The following is a 20933-nucleotide window of genomic DNA, read 5'->3' as shown; positions in this document are numbered from 1 at the left end:
AAATGCGAAAGGGATAGCTGTTTGCATCGCTATGCACATTGTAATTACTGCCAAAAGACCAGACATAGGACAGAGCTGTGCAGAATGCAGCACAACCGACAAAAACAGCAGATGTCAAGCAAACTGAAATGGTAAAAAAAAAAAGTCACGTAATGTTGATAACGATCATCTGCACATTCAGAAACTTTCATAGATTCTACGGTTACGAATATGTGGGTGAGTTATTTGTCCACCTAGGGCTGGTATTGAGGAGAGATGACTTTAAATGCTGCGATAAATGCGAGTCGGTGGGACGAGGACGTTGTGCTGCCACCTCAGGCGCCCTCACGAGCAGAGACAAGCGGCGCATCGCCAGAAACGGCTAAACCCCCAAGGGTGGGAATTTGGACGGCTGATGCTCACATGGCCTTCGTGCAGGAGATGCTCCATGAAATAGCGGAGTGTCAGTCTAGCTGAAAGACGGCTTCATACAGCTCTTGGAGAATCTATAATAATTTACAGTCTAATGCTAGTGCAAATCTGAATACCTCTGCGATCTCAGAAAAATGAGTTGTATCGAGTGACACAACAACATTTTCAATATATTTAAAACCGCAGAAGTTTGTATTTCACAGTGAATAAACATTTTCACAATGAAATTCTGAAATAACAACTTTTCACCGCTTCATGCGCTTTCCTACATGTAATATCTCCGGTGATAGCATTGCACGAAAATTATCATCCCTGAAATCCACTCACCTATTATCTACTGTATTTACTGACTTATGACGTCTTTTATATCTTTTTATTACTCAAATGTTTGTGAGAAAACTGTATTCTCCACAATAACACAGCAGATGAATAACGCCTCATATTTTGTCATGCTTGTGTATTTAGTTAATGAACAGTTTACAATTTTGCCAGAAACTTTATTTAAATGTTTATTGCAATAGCTTTTAAAAACTGTACTAATTTAAAAATGGTCAATCACCTGTGTTAGTGGACACACCATTGACAAGAGAACCAAAAGATGCTTCTATCAAGAAGGTGTAAATAATTGTTTAAATAATGTTTAAGGGGGCTAGGACCTCAAACGGGCGGACTTGGAGCAGGAGAGGCTCCACAGGACATTTTAATTTCCATTGTCTACACTTTTACAAATAAATTCATAAAACTTTGAAAGCAAGATCAGGACGGATTCAGAATTCATACTCATAGCAGTGGAAGCTCAAAAACGTAGCAAAATACATTTTTTTCACTTACTACTGGCTGCATTTGTTGCTATAGGTACACTTTTCTTCCTAAGTGAGAGAGATTCTTCGATGAATTTTGCACAGCATACAAACCATAGTTACAGGTGTATGAAACCTAGAATTTATTTAATTTATGAATACATGAATGAACTGTTACATTTTAAACTTTATGTTTAGAAAAAACTCAAATTTTATACTTAATTATCTCTGTTTTTTAGTAGATTTGGAAAATTCTAGAGTTTCATACACCTGTAAGTACTGTTTGTATGCTGTGTAAAATTCATCGAAGAATCTCTCTTACTTAGGAAGAAAAGTGTACCTACAGCAACAAATGCAGCCAGTAGTAAGTGAAAAAATGATGAAATTACACATGTAAGGAGAGGTATTTTGCCACGTTTTTGAACTTACACTGCTATGAGTGTGAGTCCTCACTCCTTCCTGGTCATGCTGACAAAGTTTTATGAATTTATTTGTAAAAGTATAGACAGTGGAAATTAAAATGTCTTGTGGTGCCTCTCCTGCTCCAAGTCGGCCCGTTTGACGTCCTACCCCTCTCAAAGAGAATTCGTTTTGACTTAACATGAGCGCACTTGTGCAAGAATACTAGCTTATTTATTTATGAAAAAACCTTACTTGTAATTATTGTGAGTGACATGAATATAACTGAATATTTATAATATTTCCTTATTTAAAATTGTTGTAATATATTAGTTTAGTCCGGGATTTTCAGTCCAATCATGTCTGTAGAACATTTTTGTTGGGGACGGTCTTCAGTCAAGGGAAAAGCAGTCAAGTAGGGGCTGGGACTTGACGAGTGAAGAGTTTAAGGGAGGGATTCCGGACACTACTACGTTTGTGCTGGAAGAAGAAAGGCCTGCCTGTGGTAACGTGGGTGATTCAGACGTATAGGTGTTAGATTCTGGGCGGTGAGAAGTCGCTATTAGATTTTAACTTTTGAGGACACTATTCGTTTAGATCTTGAATGGGACACTTGGATGTTCGTTCTGGAAGAAGGCAGACCTCTCTGTGGTATTGTGTGCGCTTTGATAGAGTGTGTGATAGATTCTGAGCAGTGAACTGCCACTATCATACCTTAACTTCTGTAGAAACTTTATATTCCGAGAAGTCTGAATTTGCTCCTGTTTAGGGCTCTAACTTTTCCACTTGCATTATGGAACTGAGACTAGACTGAGTATAAGTTGCTATTCTTTGTGTCATGTGTCTTAATTTGTAAATCATCATGTTGAACTGTTTTGACGAATAATTTGTGTATTGTGGTTATGAAATGGACTTTGTTTTAGCGTATATTTGATGACTATTTAGTTTGGGAATTTTGTTACCATCCTCGAAACGTCCTCAACGTAACTTTCCTGCATTTGAAAAAGGGCATTTTATATTTATATTTTAAGTGAATATCGCAAGACCACTTCTCGTTTACTTGAGGTGTCCTTTCTTGAACAAACATTATTCAACGTAATTCTCTGTCATCTACATCAGTTACAGACGTTATAATAGAATCCTTGTTACTAAGTTATTCTTTTAACTTTTATTTGGTATTTCTGTGTGTTTTATTTGCTCGCAATTCTAACCAATGCATAGAATATTTGATGGCAGACTCACAGCTACAGGCTAGTTTTTGCAGGTAATTAGCTGTTGGGCATGAAATCAGACGTGTGTGGGTCGACCCTACGACTACATAGCGCTGTTATTTTTAAACAGAGGCGTGCATAGCTCAAGTACCTGAAGTATGAATAACCGTAGGTAAACATGCGACTGGTTTGATCGCATGGATGCTGTTTGAAAGAGCAACTACTCAGCAGTAACAGTTAGTTACTGCCGAAATTGGGGTTTCTCGTCCGGGATATCAATTTAATCTCTTTAGAATTAGAACTATAACTCTAACACTTTACTGTAGGCTGTAATCCAGTTCCCATATCTACTGCATGACAGACAGTTTGCATAGGGACTGCGAACATAAGATTTTGCAGCAGTTGCATCCACGAGAGTTGATAGTAAAAGTTAGATATGGAGAAGTTATGTGTGGAGCTTCAAGAAAGAAGAAGGCTGTACAGAAGCGGTCTGAGTTCGAGTTTGCTGTGGCCAACAGCAGCGGAGACTGACGGGCGTTAACAGGAGCACGGGCCACCGGCGGCGACTTCGTTCTTCAGTGTCGGCAGCATCTACACGTTCTTCAACAGTACCAAAGCAGAAGCAGCCACCATGACCGATAAGTTAAATAGATGCGCCGGTAGTATCAATATGTGTGGGCCGCACGGAATTAACCGAGTGGTCTAAGGCGCTGCAGTCACGGACTGTGCGGCTGTTCCCGGCGGAGGATCGAGTCCTCCCTCGGGCATGGGTCTGTGTGTTTGTCTTTAGGATAATTTAGGTTAAGTAGTGTGTAAGCTCAGGGGCTGATGACCTTAGCAGTTAAGTCCCATAAGATTTCACACACATTTCAACATTAATATGTGTGAACCCGCAGCTTCATTGTCAGTGATTGAGTATGCAGCGAATGAACAACCACCTATCCTGAGTGGTTCAGATATTGCTAGTGGGTGTGTTAGTCCTCAATCTGAACGTGGCAGTGTCGAAATGGAACTTGCTGATGGGGCAGGTAGTCCAAAATTAGGGAGGAGGAGTAAGCTTTCAGACAATATACCGTCACACTTAACGTTAGTTTTGCCAGAAATGCAATCTAGTATAGGGCCATTGAGAACAATGATGGAACAGCGAAATTCTAACCTCGATTCAGATACTGAAAGCGTAAAAGCTTAGATGGAAAAATCTAATTCAGGGGGTTGTTCATACAAAATTAGAACATTTAAAGTCAGACATGAGCAAGATTTCTGAGGATGTTGGCATGATAGGCACCAGAGTCATTGCAACAGAAAAAGATTCCGGGGAGAAGTTGGAAAAGATAAAGGACGAGCTGCTTGGCGATGTTAAGAATTCAGTGCTGAGAAAAAATAAACTTGAGAAAATATCCACCAAATCTGTTAACAATTTATCAGGTAGAGTAGTAAAATATCAAAGGAAGCTGTTTAAAAATGAGAACATTTCGACTCAAGATGAACAGCAGTTCCAAGACAAGAGGACTGAATTAAATACTTTAGCAGTGAATCAAGCTGCTGCTCTGATAGGTGTTGAGAGGTGGCATGAGCCCCCTCTCACATTTCTATCTTACGATTTTCCTCTCTAATTGCATGCGGTGAAAAGTTGCTATTCCTTCACACGCGGACTTCCCACGCAGAGTCTCTCATCACCTGGGTGGTCCGGTGACAGGCGGGCTCTGCTGATCTTGAAAGGGTAAGCTGACGGGTGTGAGGGAATCAAGTGAATGCTTTCCAGACGCCGACATTGTAGAATAGCGACGGAGACACGCTTGCAGGGGCCTGAAGTAGCGGCTGGGCTAGAGTTCCTTGGGTTAATGCAGGAATGACAAAGTGTTTTGCAGATGATGGAAAATACAATTACAGCATTAGTAATAAGCTATAATAAAACGAAATGAAATTGCCGATCGACTGAGTGTTTGCTTTCTAGGGAGCGAGAAAGTTATCTATTCAGTTTCCATATCAATAGGTGCACATATCTGTATATGCCTCAAATGGCGATTGGAGTAGCAAAACAGTTCCATGACAAAACACACTCAGCATAAAATCACTAATGTCTACGAAATGTAAGGTTCTAATTTATAATGGCATATTGTGTTATACATCTTTCACTTGCTGAAGGGATGTTCATTATTTTGTACTGTGCGGCAGCTAATTCGGTACTAGTCAATAGGAGTAAGAAGGCTTCTTCGTTGGAACTTCTGAAATCCTATGCAACCTAACAGTGTGTGGCACTCAGTAAGTAACTGCTGTACAACATGTTTCATTTAATTAATTTCAGGATCACTACAGCAAATAACGACGATATTTGAGCATAAACGTCTCTATAATGCACTGTCACAAAACTCAGCTGACCGGTACGCCATCGTGTTGGTGACAGTGAATCGGTATGCATGCGACGACATGTTCTGCCTAATTTGTTCTCAAATGCCGTGCATAAGAAACGGGATTCCTCCGAGGCTCATATCTCGAGATCTGTTGATGATAGAAAGGTAGAGTCAAGTGTTTTGGATAGCCATTGGGCTAGGGACCATTTGTATACCCAACATCAGGATCGTTTCAGTGTCACTATCGTACAATGCAGGTTCAAAGTATGAATGTTACACACTTCCTTCTGCTTAGGCAAATGGTACAAATCGGTTCGTTCCTTTTGCATTTGATGTGGTCTACGGTGGGCCTTAAGGGGCTTATGGAGGCACCATTAATTCGTGGGCAGTTCCTTAGAAATCTAAAAAAAAGTGTTTTTTACCATATTCTTCGTACCAAAATCGAGTCACCGATTCCAAGACAGCTATGCATAGCAAATGGCTGAAATATACGACATTTTCATAAAATCCCTATCTCGAACAACCTTGAAAATTTATTTCATATCATTTTACACTTCCGAGATACAGAGGTTCAAAGTTATCCTACATCTTCACGCAAGATACACGCATATAATCCTTAGTGAGGCAAAAACGTAGTTTGTAAATTAACGCAGCACGGAGAAATATGCTGCAAACTGCTATTATCTTCAGAAGGGTTATGGAAACCCCACGTTGCAGCACTGAAGCACAAGCAAAAGTTTTTGTGCACGTAAAATCCAGGTGAGGTGTAAAAATAGTTTTGCGTTGCTTCGATTTCTCTCAAGAAAACAGTCAAAATGTTGCTGACCGATAACGTTCTTCACATGTAAGTGGCATGCCCTGCTGCAGGAGGAGAAGATGGGAGCCAGCGGAAAAATGTCCCTATCAGAGCAAAAAAAAAAGGCGAATACGCTCCTGTTTATGAAAAGGCTCTGATTGAACAGCGGGATACCGGCTGCCTTATTCCATCTTGTTAAGCACCTTTAAAATTGGCATGCGAACATATTCGCACTTTTTTATGCTGAAATAAAAGGAGGCAGTGGCAGTGGGAAAGATACAGAATAGTCTTAAATACTGGAAGGTAGTAGACAGTGTTTCTGCAATAGAAAAATGATGGAAGCAGTGGCAATGTGAGAGAAAGAGAGGGACGCAGTAGCAGTGGAATATAGTTGACAGTGACAGGAAAGAACCTGAAAAAGAATGAAGGAGACGGTGACAGTAGGAGAGTAATAAGGAGAAGGAGAAAGTAGAAGTGGATGAGAGCCAGATATAATGAGAGGCAGAGTCTATGACAGTGACAACGAGGAAGAGAAAGATTGTGATAGTGAGAAGAGACAGCAGCAGCGAGAAGGAAATAATGAGATAATTGTAGTAGTAAGAGACAGCAAGAGGAATATAGGGACAGTGAGAGGACAGAGTAGTAGCAGGACAGAACGAACGACACTGTGGTTGTGAGACAGGAGACAGTGACAGTAAGATACGAAGAGATAACAACAATGAGTTGGGCTGACTGAACAAGCGAGAATGGTCAACTGGGAATGGATGGGTATGAGCGACTTACAGTGATCGACTAATGAGTGTGAGCAAATTACAGTTAGAGGAGCTTGTGCGAGTGAGAGGTGAATTGTATGTTAAAATGAGCGCTAATGGTTCGCATGCCAAAATTTTTGGAACATTTTTTAAAGGTGCCGAGGAAGCTGGAATGAGACATCCAGTACCCAACTTTTCAGTCAGAGTTTTTTAAACAAGAGCACAGTCGCCCATTTTGTGCTCCGATAGGAGAATTCTTCCGCTGATGAAGATAACTGTCAATAGTTGCATAGTAACAGTGAGTTATATGTGAACAGTAATGAATGAATGTCGTTAAGTTAGAATTTTATGCATTGAGAGATGTAAAAACATAGTGAATAGGGCGATAAAAAAGATCAATATTCGTAAGTTTTTGCACCTCATAAACGAGTGAAAACCGGAATTGAAAGTGAGGAAATAGAAAGACATACCACCGGAGATGAAATATAAGGGACAATCAAAAAGTTTCCGTTTGACATCATTACTGCAGCGTATATGCGACATGGCGGGATTTCGATATGGGTAAACAGGAAAGGGTTTAGTGTGGCATTCATGTCCTTCCGGCGTGTGTGCAGTAAATGAGGAAACTTTAACTATGGCGAAGTTGTTACCAAATGCGTCCAAGTAGGACCAGCGTGCTATTATTCTTTTCTTGGTTACTGAAAGTTAAAAATCGGTAGACACTGAGGCGAAACAAGCAGTGTACCACTGTAAGAGGTACAGAGGTGAGCGAGCATTTCACTACTACTAGCTCCACGTCATCATAATGCGCCTGTGCTTAACACACAAGGGATAGCACCATAATGTAAGACTAAAATTAAAAATTGAAACAACTTTCCCAAACATTGCCAATGTATGCTTCAGTATATTAATGTTAACATTGTGAAGTCTCGCTAAATATATTATTTTAAGAAGAAAAATATGTGGCGCTAAATAATGACATTAGAAAGCTGAAAACTGTTCAGAATGTGCAAATGTATCTCACAAACAATAGTTACAAGTCTCAACTTGATCAGAGCAATATTTTGGTCAAAATCGGCGTTTTTATGAAAAATAAGGCTCTAAATATTAGACTCAGAAAGATGAAAATTCGTTTGTTGCCTCAGTTACATGTAAAAACCTTGTATCTGTAACACCAGTAAGTTACCTCTATTAGTTTTCAAGTTATTTACTAAACCCAAATTTGAAACGAAAATGTTCTTATTCATAAAAGATTAAATATCATCTGTATTTGATATAGAAAGGTCTAATTACAGCACACCATTACATTTATGCAATACTACAGCTGTACCAAGTTTGAAGATTGTGTTCCAAATAACATGGTTACAAGGAATGTTAAAGAGGCAGTTCAGAGGTCATGTTATACTGTGAGTTCCGTTCTAAAAATTCTAGCCGGCGTAGTTTAAATGTAGCCGAGTTAAATTTTTTTCAGTTACTGAAGCAAACTTAACTCTATTTATAAAAAAAAATTAGAAGATTGTAAATTATTAAGTGACAGAGATGTAAATAAATACGTGTCTTAGAAAGGGGCAACTTAGATGCTGCTACCTGAGCCTAGAGCGGTTGATAGCAAATCTTCCCCGGCCGCTGGGGCCGAGCGGTTCTAGGCGCTTCAGTCTGGAATCGCCTGACCGCTACGGTCGCAAGTTCGAATCCTGCCTCGAGCATGGATGTGTGTGATGTCCTTAGGTTAGTTAGGTTTAAGTGGTTCTAAGTTCTAGGGGACTGATGACTTCCGATGTTAAGCCCAATAGTGCTCAGAGCCGTTTGAACCATTTGAAACAAATCTTCTGTTTGGAGATCCTCTGCACCCGTGCACAAATTCGGCCAGAGAGGCAGTAAGAAGAGACACGTCGCACCGAGATATCAATCTGTCTGCGTCTCTGAAACTCTTGCGTGTGATGTGCCACGGATGACGTCACAGCCAGCCAGCTACCAAAAGTGTTTTCGGTAAAAGTAGGAAATGAACTCACAAGGACTGTACACCGTCTTGGATCGCTTCGATTTCATAGAAGTAACTGTTTGTATGCCGTCCCTAATGCTGATGAAACCGCGTGGCAAGTGGCGAGATTATTTTTCGCTTTAAGAAGTGCAATTAACTTTTGGTGTTTAGTAGTCAGGGCGATAGACCTTTTCACCTGGAACTTCCCGTAGAGGTCGCCTCTGAACTGTTAATCGTGCTGTTCCCGATAGGGACATTATTATTATTTTTGTATGTCCACCCTTGTGATTAGAGGTCTGGGAACTTGGGCCGTTCAATATGCAAGAAAATGAAACACCTACATCCGTCCTTATGATGTCATTTTTTCACACATTTGTCATTTTCTACAGTTATTTTTGTCGTTTATTTCAGGACTGTGCAGATATGTATTGTCCAACTCGCCAATAAAAGTCATGGAATATTTAATTAATGAAGTTATTAATAAATAGTATATTTGTACAGTGTATACAGTGGAAATTCGTTGTTGTATACTTTAGGTATGTGACAATGGATGTATCTGTTGGTTTTATCAAATGATTACTATAAATCCACTTGTACATTATTGTCCTTGATTCTTACTCTGTTTTTAATCTGTCCCTTTAGGCCTGAAGACGGTGCATTGCAGCACCGAAACTGGTACAGCCATACAATAAATAACATCATAAGGTCGGCTGTAGGTGTTTCATTTTCTTACAAAATGGTTCAAATGGCTCTTAGCACTATGAGACTTAACATCTGAGGTCATCAGTCCCCTAGACTTAGAACTACCTAAACCTAACTAACCTAAGGACATCACACACATCCATGCCCGAGGGAGGATTCGAACCTGCGACCGTAGCAGCAGCGTGGTTCTGGACTGAAGCACCTAGAGCCGTTCGGCCACAGCGGCCGACTTTTCTTACATTATTATTGTTAGTATTATTATTATTATTTCTCTTTCCTGTCTCAGACGTTATGTCTGATTAAAAATGGAAAGTGACGCGGACCTTGGTCAAGCGTGACTTCCTTTTAACTGTACGGTATATGTTACATTGCATTTAGGAACTTTCGGGTAATTGAACATGTACCAATAATTACAGATTTCTGTAGTTGTATATATACGTTTGGATGTAGCTGTATTGCGTTGATGTACTGGTGGATATTGTGTGGTATGATTCCTGTAGTTGATAGTATAATTGGTACAATGTCAACTTTATCCTGATGCCACATGTCCTTGACTTCCTCACCCAGTTGGATGTATTTTTCAATTTTTTCTCCTGTTTTCTTCTGTATATTTGTTGTATTGGGTATGGATATTTCGATTAGTTGTGTTAATTTCTTCTTTTTATTGGTGAGTATGATGTCAGGTTTGTTATGTGGTGTTGTTTTATGTGTTATAATGGTTATGGTCCAGTATAATTTGTATTCATCATTCTCCAGTACATTTTGTGGTGCATACTTGTATGTGGGAACGTGTTGTTTTATTGGTTTATGTTGTATGGCAAGTTGTTGATGTATTATGTTTGCTACATTGTCATGTCTTCTGAGGTATTCTGTATTTGCTAGTATTGTACATCCGCTTGTGATGTGATCTACTGTTTCTATTTGTTGTTTGCAAAGTCTGCATATATCTGTTGTGGTATTGGGATCTTTAATAATATGCTTGCTGTAATATCTGGTGTTTATTGTTTGATCCTGTATTGCAATCATGAATCCTTCCGTCTCACTGTATATATTGCCTTTTCTTAGCCATGTGTTGGATGCGTCTTGATCGATGTGTGGCTGTCTTAGATGATACGGGTGCTTGTCATGTAGTGTTTTCTTTTTCCAATTTACTTTCTTCGTATCTGTTGATGTTATGTGATCTAAAGGGTTGTAGAAGTGGTTATGAAATTGCAATGGTGTAGCCGATGTATTTATATGAGTGATTGCTTTGTGTATTTTTCTAGTTTCTGCTCGTTCTAGGAAGAATTTTCTTAAATTGTCTACCTGTCCATAATGTAGGTTTTTTATGTCGATAAATCCCCTTCCTCCTTCCTTTCTGCTTAATGTGAATCTTTCTGTTGCTGAATGTGTGTGATATATTCTATATTTGTGGCATTGTGATCGTGTAAGTGTATTGAGTGCTTCTAGGTCTGTGTTACTCCATTTCACTACTCCAAATGAGTAGGTCAATATTGGTATAGCGTAGGTATTTATAGCTTTTGTCTTTTTTCTTGCTGTCAATTCTGTTTTCAGTATTTTTGTTAGTCTTTGTCTATATTTTTCTTTTAGTTCTTCTTTAATATTTGTATTATCTATTCCTTTTTTGCCTGTATCCTAGATATTTATATTATTATCTGGAATTTTATTATATTTTGTGTGTGTGAACCATTACTGAATATATCAATCAGTTAAACCTCAAAACTTTTATTTACAGTCATTGTTTCTGATTCTGCTTGGTATGTAGAAAGAAGGAAAATTTCCTTTCAGTGAGCACAATGAGTAATGTGAACTTGCAGACTGGAAATTATGGTCAGTAAGTTCTCCATCGCTTTCTGGCTGAACGCAAAAATAGTTATCAGGCCGTTTTAAGTGGCGAAGGTAGGTGTAAAGTTCACACAGAAAATGTAAATGTCGTTTCACATTAACGGCATAACAAAAAGTAATAACCAGTTAGATTATATACTCGCCGCACCACAACACCCGTCAGAGAATGAAGAATGTGTGTGGGGCAGCATGTCAGTCGGAAACCGCCGTTGTGGAATGGTGCACCAGGTTCCATGGTGCTTCATGATAATGCACGTATCCATATAACAAATGTCTTAACCCAAAAGTTATGCCAGATCAAGTGGAACACATTGGAGCGCTCGCTCTATAGTTCAGATCACCTCCAATGGCCACGCGGAGTGACCGCGTGGTTTGAGGCGCCATGTCACGGATTGTGCAGCCCCTTCCGTCGGAGGTTCGAGTCCTCCCTCGGGCATGGGTGTGTTGTGTGTGTGTGTGTGTGTGTGTGTGTGTGTGTGTGTGTGTGTGTGTATGTTGTTCTCAGCGTAAGTTAGTTTAAATAGTGTGTAAGTCTAGGGATCGATGACCTCAGCAGTTTGGTCCCTTAGGTATTCACACACATTTGAACGTTTGAACCTCCCATGCCATTATCACGCCTTCGATCCCTTAAAGAACATCTCGATGATTCAGTGATTCCTGTCGGTCGAGGAAGTGCAGCAGGCAGTTACGGACTTCTTCAAGCAGCAGGACACAGTGTTTTACCAAACGAACATCTTCAGCCTCATACGTTGATGAGATGATTGCTCCAACGGTCATGACGATTTTGCCTAATTGGCATAATGATTCTGAACTTTACGGCCTTCGAACTGAAACTTTTTGATTGCACATTGCATCACAAGATAAGGGTGAATCAAACTCAAATATCTGTATTAAATATTCTTGCTTCAGGTGCTTCGATGGGAAGGATAGTGTAAGGTGGCAGAATAAATGAAGCTCAATTTTGTACCTTACATAAAAGTTTTATACATCGTAACGGGAAGGTGAATATGACACCTACTAATTCACTTTGGTGGTAATGAGCAGATCTGTCTATAAGTATGTAATGCAAAAGGGATGAGACTCAACTGACAGTATTAGCACACCGCTCCTATATAATGCATGTCAATGAGTAGAAGATGAAACACACAGCGAGAGGAAACATTTTGTGTGGAAGCAAGCGCAGGCAGAAGCAGAAGCCGCACCATGGGAGGCACCACGAAAAGGTCTTCGGGGGTGCCCCGCGGCGGGAGTCAGCGACCGGAAAGGTGACGCATACTGGAGAACAAGTAACAGACTACCAGAAGTAGGACAGAAAGAAGCTTTAGAAAACTGCATTTTGGAATTCCAAATGGATACGAACAAAACTAGCGATGCAGTTGATCACGTGACCAGCGAATGGTACACATGTGATGTATGCATGTAACTTTTAGGTGTCTGGAGCGGGCACAAAACGTCCGATTGGCGGAAACGAACTAGGAAAGAGATTTCAACGGCAGGACACTTGCGACTGGCAGAGAGAGTTTCCACAAGATAAGAGGGATGCTCCTATTGGTCGAAAAAAGCCTTGATGTGGAGAACAAAAGAACCCAGGTGGGTAGACAGTTCGGCTACGAGAAAGACGAGAGCAAAGTTTTCGAGGACTCTTCTCTGAACTGGCGTAATGCGCAGAATGAGGTGCATAACGCTCTGTACAAGGCAGACGAGAAATTTGTGTGAACACTGCATTCACTGCGGCTGACATTCAGCTAGATATTAGCTGAAGCATCATTAAGCTCCAACTGTGGAGAAACGAATCAGCCAATTAGTTAATTGTTCTTGCGAGGACTGAGAGGGCATTTCAATATGTACGCCGCTCCAGCCATGAGCGTGCATATCGCCATATTCCAAGACTAGGGATGAGTACATGTTTTCTTGCACGAGAAACATAGGGAAAGTTTCTGCTGAAAAAATCAGCAAAGGCTTAATTAGTTTATTTAGGGATTTTAGTGGGCAAGAGCAGCCATGCAGATGACAGCTCATCGCAGCAAAGGTAAATACCGCGAGCAGAGGTGTACACTTGTTGGTTCACCAACTTTTGTCCACTGTAAACTCGAGCGACCTTGAGTAATCTTTTGCTCACCTTGTCACAAAACTAACCATCCTCTGTAGACTTGTCATTCTAAATAGAACCGAACTTTGAACCAGAATCGGATGATGTATTGTAGTACTTGCCAACATCATGACACAGTCGTAAGAATAATTTTGAAAAGCAACTTCAAGTTATAATTTACCATTGTTGTGCTTAGAATTATTTCACTTTCTGAGGACGAGATGCATTCGTTTGACGGCTGTCATAACATTGCCACATTGTAAACTGTGTAAATGCGTGTATTTCTATGATAACATGGCAGCATTAAATCAAAAATATTTACTGCTTACACAGTTGTTGTTCTGACCTGCAAAACCTTACAATAGTACTATCCTGCTCAGTATCTGATGTTGGAAAGTACGTGGGGAGGCAGGACAAGGCTGAGATAGAAAGTATAAGACTCTACTGAATTCACGGCAACCTGACAAAAATTGATTGATGTAGATAGCATAAAGAGAATATTTCAAGTAGACTGACTGTCGTTTTATCCATTGTTGATGTATTCTAAAGCTGTTAAAAGTGTGCTTTGGGAGCTATGTGTGCTTTTTAGGTCAGGTATAACGCAAGGCAATCCTCATGGTGCATACATAATTCAGCAGTTTGAAAACGTTTCATGAATGTGCAAAACTTTATATGAATCTTGAATGACATAAAGATGAAGTTGAAAAGTCCAGTTACTTTGTTAACAAGATGACAAATAAAACTAAGTGTACTGAAGAACTTGTCAGTGAGAATATTGCATAATTAGGACACACTACTACGCTATTTTGAAATCAAGTGTTTAATGCCTCTTGTTTTGTAAATTCCATGAATTGCCATTAAGAGAAAAAAAAATTAATATTCTGTTTTTGATGGGTTACTGCAGCTCAGAGTACAGTCAGGTGACGAAACATTTTGAGAGTACCCCTAAAAAGTCACCAATATTTCATGTAAAATACAAAACGATTCAGATTCTGAAGCAAAATATTGTGCATTATCCCACACGTTATGTGCGTGCGAGAACACGATGTAGTCTCCACATTAATCGACTTGAAAATCGATTCTGAAGCTTCGGCAGTGGTTCAAACGCACAAAAAGTGGGAAATGTTATCCATATGAAATTTTTAATAGAAGGAAAATATTTAATTGATATAGTAGGAGTTTTCGACGGAACCAACAGAAAATAACCGAAATTGCTGAAAAACGTGACGTCTTGGAATGTAATAACAGGTTTTACTGTAATTATGCTGCTAATTTGGGTGTAACATGGCCGACGAGCCGACATAGGCTCCAAGCGTAACATGGTAGTTGCATCTATGAAAGCCAAATTGAAAACAAATCACAGAAAACACCAAGGATGCACAATGCAATATGGAGTTCAGTCACTGAGAGACAACCCAGAAACTCGTCAGTGTCAAGTGGAGGTGACCAACAGATTTGAAATACCTGACAAAACAACATAAGAAGTTAAGGACAGTGAAACGAAAGACATAAACGAGCTGTAGACGGACTTCATGAAAGTGTTTCAAACGGCAGCCGAAAACACATTAGCAGAAGTGAACGAAAGAAGAAGTAATGGTTCAACGATACATGCAAATTACCAGGAATCTAAGAACGTTCCAAAGTATGTGGCACCGTAAATAATATCAGGAAGTGGTATCAATCGTAGACAGCAGCTCTTCACATCAATCGTAACTTATTGCTGGTTAAAATGATGTAGTACAGGATTCGAAAGGATGTTCTGACGACCTATCGAACTGCGCTGGAACAGAAAACAAACTGGAAGACAACTTTCCCCCCAATAGCTGAACCTCACGTAACTGACCTAACATAGGAAGAGGTAACCAGCAGTTTGGAAAATTAAGAAACCACAAGGCAGTTGGAACAGCAGAATTTCAGAAATATGGCAGCCCATAAACTTCACGAAAAGTTGTTTCATCTTTTTTCTTTTTTAATTACCAATCCGGATGAATGGAAGGAATCAACTGATCCCCATACACAAAAAACGAGATAACGAAACAATGAAAATCAAAGGAATTTTCCTTCTAGTAACAGCATACAAATCACTTTCACGTATAATACTGCAAAAATTCACCCCTTATACCGACGACATAATAGGGACTACCAGAATACTTTTCGAAAAAATAGATCTATCATAGATGGAACATTTTGCATCAAGACCGTCAATGAAAGGAATATCCATTATATGTTCTTTGACTTTGAAAAGGCCTATGAGTGAGTGCACAGTGAAATGGTATGGGAAATCTTAGCAAATACGGAGTCCCTAAGTAGCTCATCAGCCTAGTCAAATTCCGTATGGAAAAAGCGGTAAGGAGGATGACATACTGCCGCTCGTTATCGGACTGTTTTGAGAACCAAACTGGGCAGAAGCAAAGTGATGCTCTATCCCTATTTAGAATCAACCATGTCATGGAGAAAGTGGTAAGAGAAACTAAACAATCAACAAATGGAAATGTTACAGACAAAGAACCAAATGTAGTCGCCTATGTAAATGACATAGTTTTTATAGGAAACGCTGATCAAGACACTAAATGAAATTGTCATGAAAATAAGTTTAAAAAAATAAACGAGAAAAAACTTCCAGTTTCAAATACCTTGGTGTACGTAAATATAAATAAATGTAATAGCAGACATGACGATACCAAATTAGACTATGGAAAGCAAACAAAATTTACTTTTCCTTCCAAAAACTTCTATCTTACAAACTCCTGACTGGGAAAACCAAGCTAAAACGCTACAACACAATCACCTGGTCACTGCTGCTGTATAGAGCAGAAACGTAGAGCACGGGCAAAAGAGAAGAGCACCAACTCTTAGTCTTCGGAAAGAAAGTGTACAGAAGGATTCTGAATCAACATGTGACAAGCAAGACAAAGATTGGTTTTGAGATCCAATGGAGAACTAGCTAAGCTGGCTGAAAAAAACACGCTAGCGAGCATCGGCAAAGCGAGACGTTGCCATGTTGTCACAATGGACCTGACAAAATAGTCTGCCAGATATAGGAGAGTAAAATGAAAGGCTCCAGACCCTCTGAACGATAAAGAAGAAGATGATGTGAACTCAGACTGCAGAGTGGAAGGAAACGGGGTTAGACAGGAAGAACTGGAGGGAGATAGTGGAGTGGGAGAGGGTCGTCACGACCCAAAGATGCCAACGAAGCGAGTGAGAGAGTAACAGTTCAATCCGGATCAGGTGCTAAAAGTGCACTGTAGAAACCAATAGGAGAAAGTGACGAGCAGATAACACTGTCCTCAAAATTACTAAATGTCATGTCTGGGGAAAATATTTTACCCCTTATGAGATGAAACCCCGTAGTCTCCCATGATTGAAAGATAGAGCGAAACAGGGACTATACCATCTTGAACAGAACGCGATTATCGAAGGCATGACCATTATCCAATGAAAAATACCAATAGTAGTTGTACAGAATCCTAAGGGTCACTTCTCATCTACAGATATTACTTCGCAATCTCTTACTGATTCCTATGCTCTTCTCAAGCCAGAACAACTGGTATCAAGATTAGCTAGCTGCGCGTACTGTGCCAAACTAGATCTTAAAGAAGAATATTTGCAAACTCCTTTCGATGAAGACGCACAGTGGTTTCTGGTGACAAATACTCCAATCGGTCTCTGCCGTTATAAAAGATTATCCTTCGGACTGAACAGTACACCGAGTGTGTTCCAGTTCTATTTACAACAATTAATTCGGAAGGCTCCAAATGCTGTGAACTACCTTGACAAAATAATTATCCCAGACAATACTCGACAGGACTTCTTACAGAATTTGGAACCTTTTTTCAGAATACTATATACGGCAAATTTGAAATGCAACAAAGACAAGTGCACCTTCTTTCATGGAGTGCAATACTTAGGTCACATACTGTCTGAACATGGCATCAAGCATACTGATGCCAATGAAAGCCTTTCTCATTCCAAAGAAGTCAAACAGTTATTTTCTGAATTGGCACAAATAAATTACTATCGGAAGTTTCTCCGTCATGTAGCGTCAGTCAGGGAACCACTGCACAAGTTGTTACTAAAAGGCACGAAATGGAACTGAAGCACTGAATGCTAATGTGCATTTATCAAATTAAAACAATGTTTATTTGACGCCGAGGTCTTACGACTTATAATCCAATCAAAATTCTGGCAAGTGCTACAGATGATTCAGATTATGGCACACGTGCAGTTCTGTCATATTGACATCATGATTCTGAACGACCACTTGCATTTGCTTGAAAGATTGACCGCGAGAAAAAGTAATAACCGTCAGATCGAGAAGGATGTTCTCGAGATTATATTTCAGTTAATAAATTTCGTGACTACATTTACGGACGTAAATTCATCATTCTCACCGAACACAAGCCTTTAGTGGCTGTATTTGGACAGAACAATTCCGTCCCTAAAAGGACAGCTCAACGTTTGATGTTCCGGGCGCTACTTCTGTCGAATTACGATTTTGAAATAATATTATGGTCCACAGCACAACACGCAAACGCAGGTTTGCAATCAGATTTGGCAGCGGGGCAAGACAAAAATTTTGGCTCACCAGTTGATGTTAGTTTTCTAGTACATATCAGGAGTAAAGGCGCTGTGAAACATTTCTCAGTAAACTCTAATTTAACACCTGAAGTTGTGCATAAATATCCTGTTTGGTCAAGATAAAACAGTATATTCAAAGGGAGCGGCCAATGATAAGAAGGTACGTAATCAATCTTACTGGAATATGAAGTATACATTGACAGTGTACAAAGGTAGCAGTCTGGTACGTACAGAATCAAGGAAAACACGAGTGGTTATTCCTTAGTATTTAAATCTAATGTTCTACACATGCTACAGCTGTGCCATTGGGGCATAGTTCGTACCGAACACAATGCCAGAGAGCACTGATGCTGGAAAAATGCTGACAAAGACATTGAAGTGATGTTGGCTAAATATCACTTAAGTCAAAACTACCAGCCATCTCTGTCTTGAAACTATTCTCCGTGACCGCAGGTATCGAAACCCTGGTTACGTCTGCACATTGATATTGCAGGACTGTTCGTCTGAAGGGAATGGCTCATCCTCATCGATGGTTTCTCCAGATTTCCATTTGTGGCACATATGTCATCGATGTCTATTGAGTATTCTGTCCCTCTTCTCTAGAGAAGGAATGCCGAAAAACTTTTGTCACTGACAACGGTACAAGATTTTCTTCTCAAATATTTAAATTATTTTGTGAAACCAACGGCATTCCTCACTTCTAGACTGCTCCATTTAATCCTGAGGTCAATGGACACGCTAAAATATTAGTATGAACTTTTAAATCGCGCATTCCGAAGCTGGAACAACAGTGCAATAAATACAATACTTTATGGATCTTTCTCTCACACTACAGAGCCACTCTACAAGATGCAGGTTCCAGCTGAGAAAGTCAATGGAAAACCGCATCAAACTTTAATGTCAATTTTAAAGCCACTCATGCATCTACCCGGCGATCATCAACAACATTCGATCAATAATATTTTTAAACTGAATTATCTGGTTCTCATTTCGATGTAAAAGAATGGGGAAAATAGATGGGTACCAGGCATAGTCTTAGCGCAGCTCAACAACTTTATGTTTAAGATTAAAAGTTCTCAAGGAGAAACAACGCCACATAAAAATTAAATCAGGCCTCACCACGCTCACATTCACATGGGCAGAACTCCTAGGCTGTTTCTCTTTACAGAATGATAGGGCTTATAGGCCATCTGTCTAAAGGATATTGTGTTGAAGCCAGTAGTCATCCCCACCAGCTCCACCAACACTGGGCGCCAGCTGCACTGAAGGAGGTGGGTATCACGCCTCCCACCTCAGACCAGCCTACAGATGTCGAAATGGCGAACCCTTCAATGATGCTCGCTCACCGTGGTTTTGCTTGTGTTTGTCATGGTGCTGTGGGCAAATGCCGTGGGGAGGATCATACGAGCATGCACCAAATACATATATCCTCAAGTAAGAGCGGACGATGTCAATGAAGACAGCTGGCTTCATTAACATTCCCACCACCGTCTCCCTACCCCGCTATCAGGGGAGCAATGTTGTGTACTAGACAAGAGTTACACAACAGATTCCTCGAGAGGCCACCACCACACAGGCACAATTATTCAGATGACGTTTCTCAAGTCCGTGCAGCAGCCCCAAGAGGGCCCTTACAATCCTAAACCTCTTGCTACTTTCATTGTCTGTGATACTTCATTTGAACACAACTAGATATTTCTCTTTTAATCTTACTAATCTGATAGTGATTTTAAATAATATCCGTTACCATTCGAAGAGAAGATCATAATAAACAATACTTAGGGGACACTACTGATGCACAACTATAGCTGTTAGTTTCAGTGTAAATGATGCCTCCTGTACCTATTTTTCTTTTGGAAAAGATGGAATAAGCTATAATAAAACTTTACGAAAACCGCAACACTGCGTACAAATAATTATTATTTTGTTAGGGTGACTAGTGCAATTGTTTATGACTTGTCTGTAATACACTGGTGTGCAAAACATAAGGACGAAAGTAACTTTTACATGCTGTCACTGCCAAGTAACATAGCACGATGAAACTTGGACCATACATAGGAACAACTGCTGCCGTACAGTACACTACCCAGGGTAACTGGAATAAATACGCAATGAGACGAATTATTCAAAGACACTAATTACACTGAATTCACCACGATTTATGATGGTCCCTTGTACATTGCAAAAGGTGGGACACGGCCCTTGGCTAAATGGTTCAAATGGCTCTGAGCACTATGCTACTTAACTTCTGAGGTCATCAGTCGCCTAGAACTTAGAACTAATTAAACCTAAGTAACCTAAGGTTACTTAGGTCACACACATCCATGCCCGAAGCAGGATTCGAACCTGCTACCGTAGCGGTCGCTCGGTTCCATACTGTAGCGTCTAAAACCGCTCGGCCACTCCGGCCAGCGACATGGCCCTTAACAGGGTGCTTCATCACCACAGATGGCAATGCATGCTCTGCAACGTGCTCTTATATTGGCCACGAGGTTGTTAAAGAGTTCTTGTAGTAGGACATTCCATTCCTCTACCAGCATGACACCATGCAAACGAACTAATTCTTCCTTTAAACGAAACCAGAATTTACTGCTGTACTCTATTACTTCACCTCAAGCTCAGTGTAATGAATTACAAAAACCAAAACAATATTCAGGAAATTAATCAAACCCCAATGAATAAACAATCCCACAATAACTTATGCCTAAATAAAAACCCCTTGACATCTCATATTTTTTGGTCATGAAAACTGACAATGGCCAGAAGAGAGGTGTGCTCAGCACATGCCCTCCCTATCTGCATCCAGTGACTCCTATCTTCTTAGGATGATATGGTAGTTGGTCAGTACCATAGGACTCTTTGAGGCCTGTTTGGATAGAGAGGAGAGGAGAGAATGTAACACACCAATTTAGTCAACTACAGTTCATTTAACTACAATTAACAGAAATCTTTAATTAGTGAAAAGTATTTTATTGTAATTGTCAATTTTTTGGAATTTACAGAAAAACTAATTAT

The 20933-nt window shown here is 40.0% G+C and overlaps 1 protein-coding gene across 1 annotated transcript; it reads left to right on the top strand.

The window, feature by feature from the left end:
* Window positions 1-16029: 16029 nt before the first annotated feature.
* On the top strand, window positions 16030-18183 carry LOC126184302 (uncharacterized). Its single transcript, XM_049926679.1, has 6 exons — window positions 16030-16140; window positions 16395-16538; window positions 16804-17376; window positions 17494-17635; window positions 17683-17933; window positions 18058-18183. Exons 1-6 carry the CDS (start codon window positions 16030-16032, stop codon window positions 18181-18183), a joined length of 1347 nt encoding a protein of 448 aa, XP_049782636.1.
* The last annotated feature ends 2750 nt before the right edge of the window (window positions 18184-20933 follow it).

This window comes from Schistocerca cancellata, chromosome 4, assembly GCF_023864275.1.
Source record: "Schistocerca cancellata isolate TAMUIC-IGC-003103 chromosome 4, iqSchCanc2.1, whole genome shotgun sequence".
Classification (NCBI taxonomy): domain Eukaryota; kingdom Metazoa; phylum Arthropoda; class Insecta; order Orthoptera; family Acrididae; genus Schistocerca; species Schistocerca cancellata.
The sequence above is the reverse complement of the archived record's forward strand: the minus strand, read 5'-3'. Positions and strand labels throughout refer to the sequence as shown.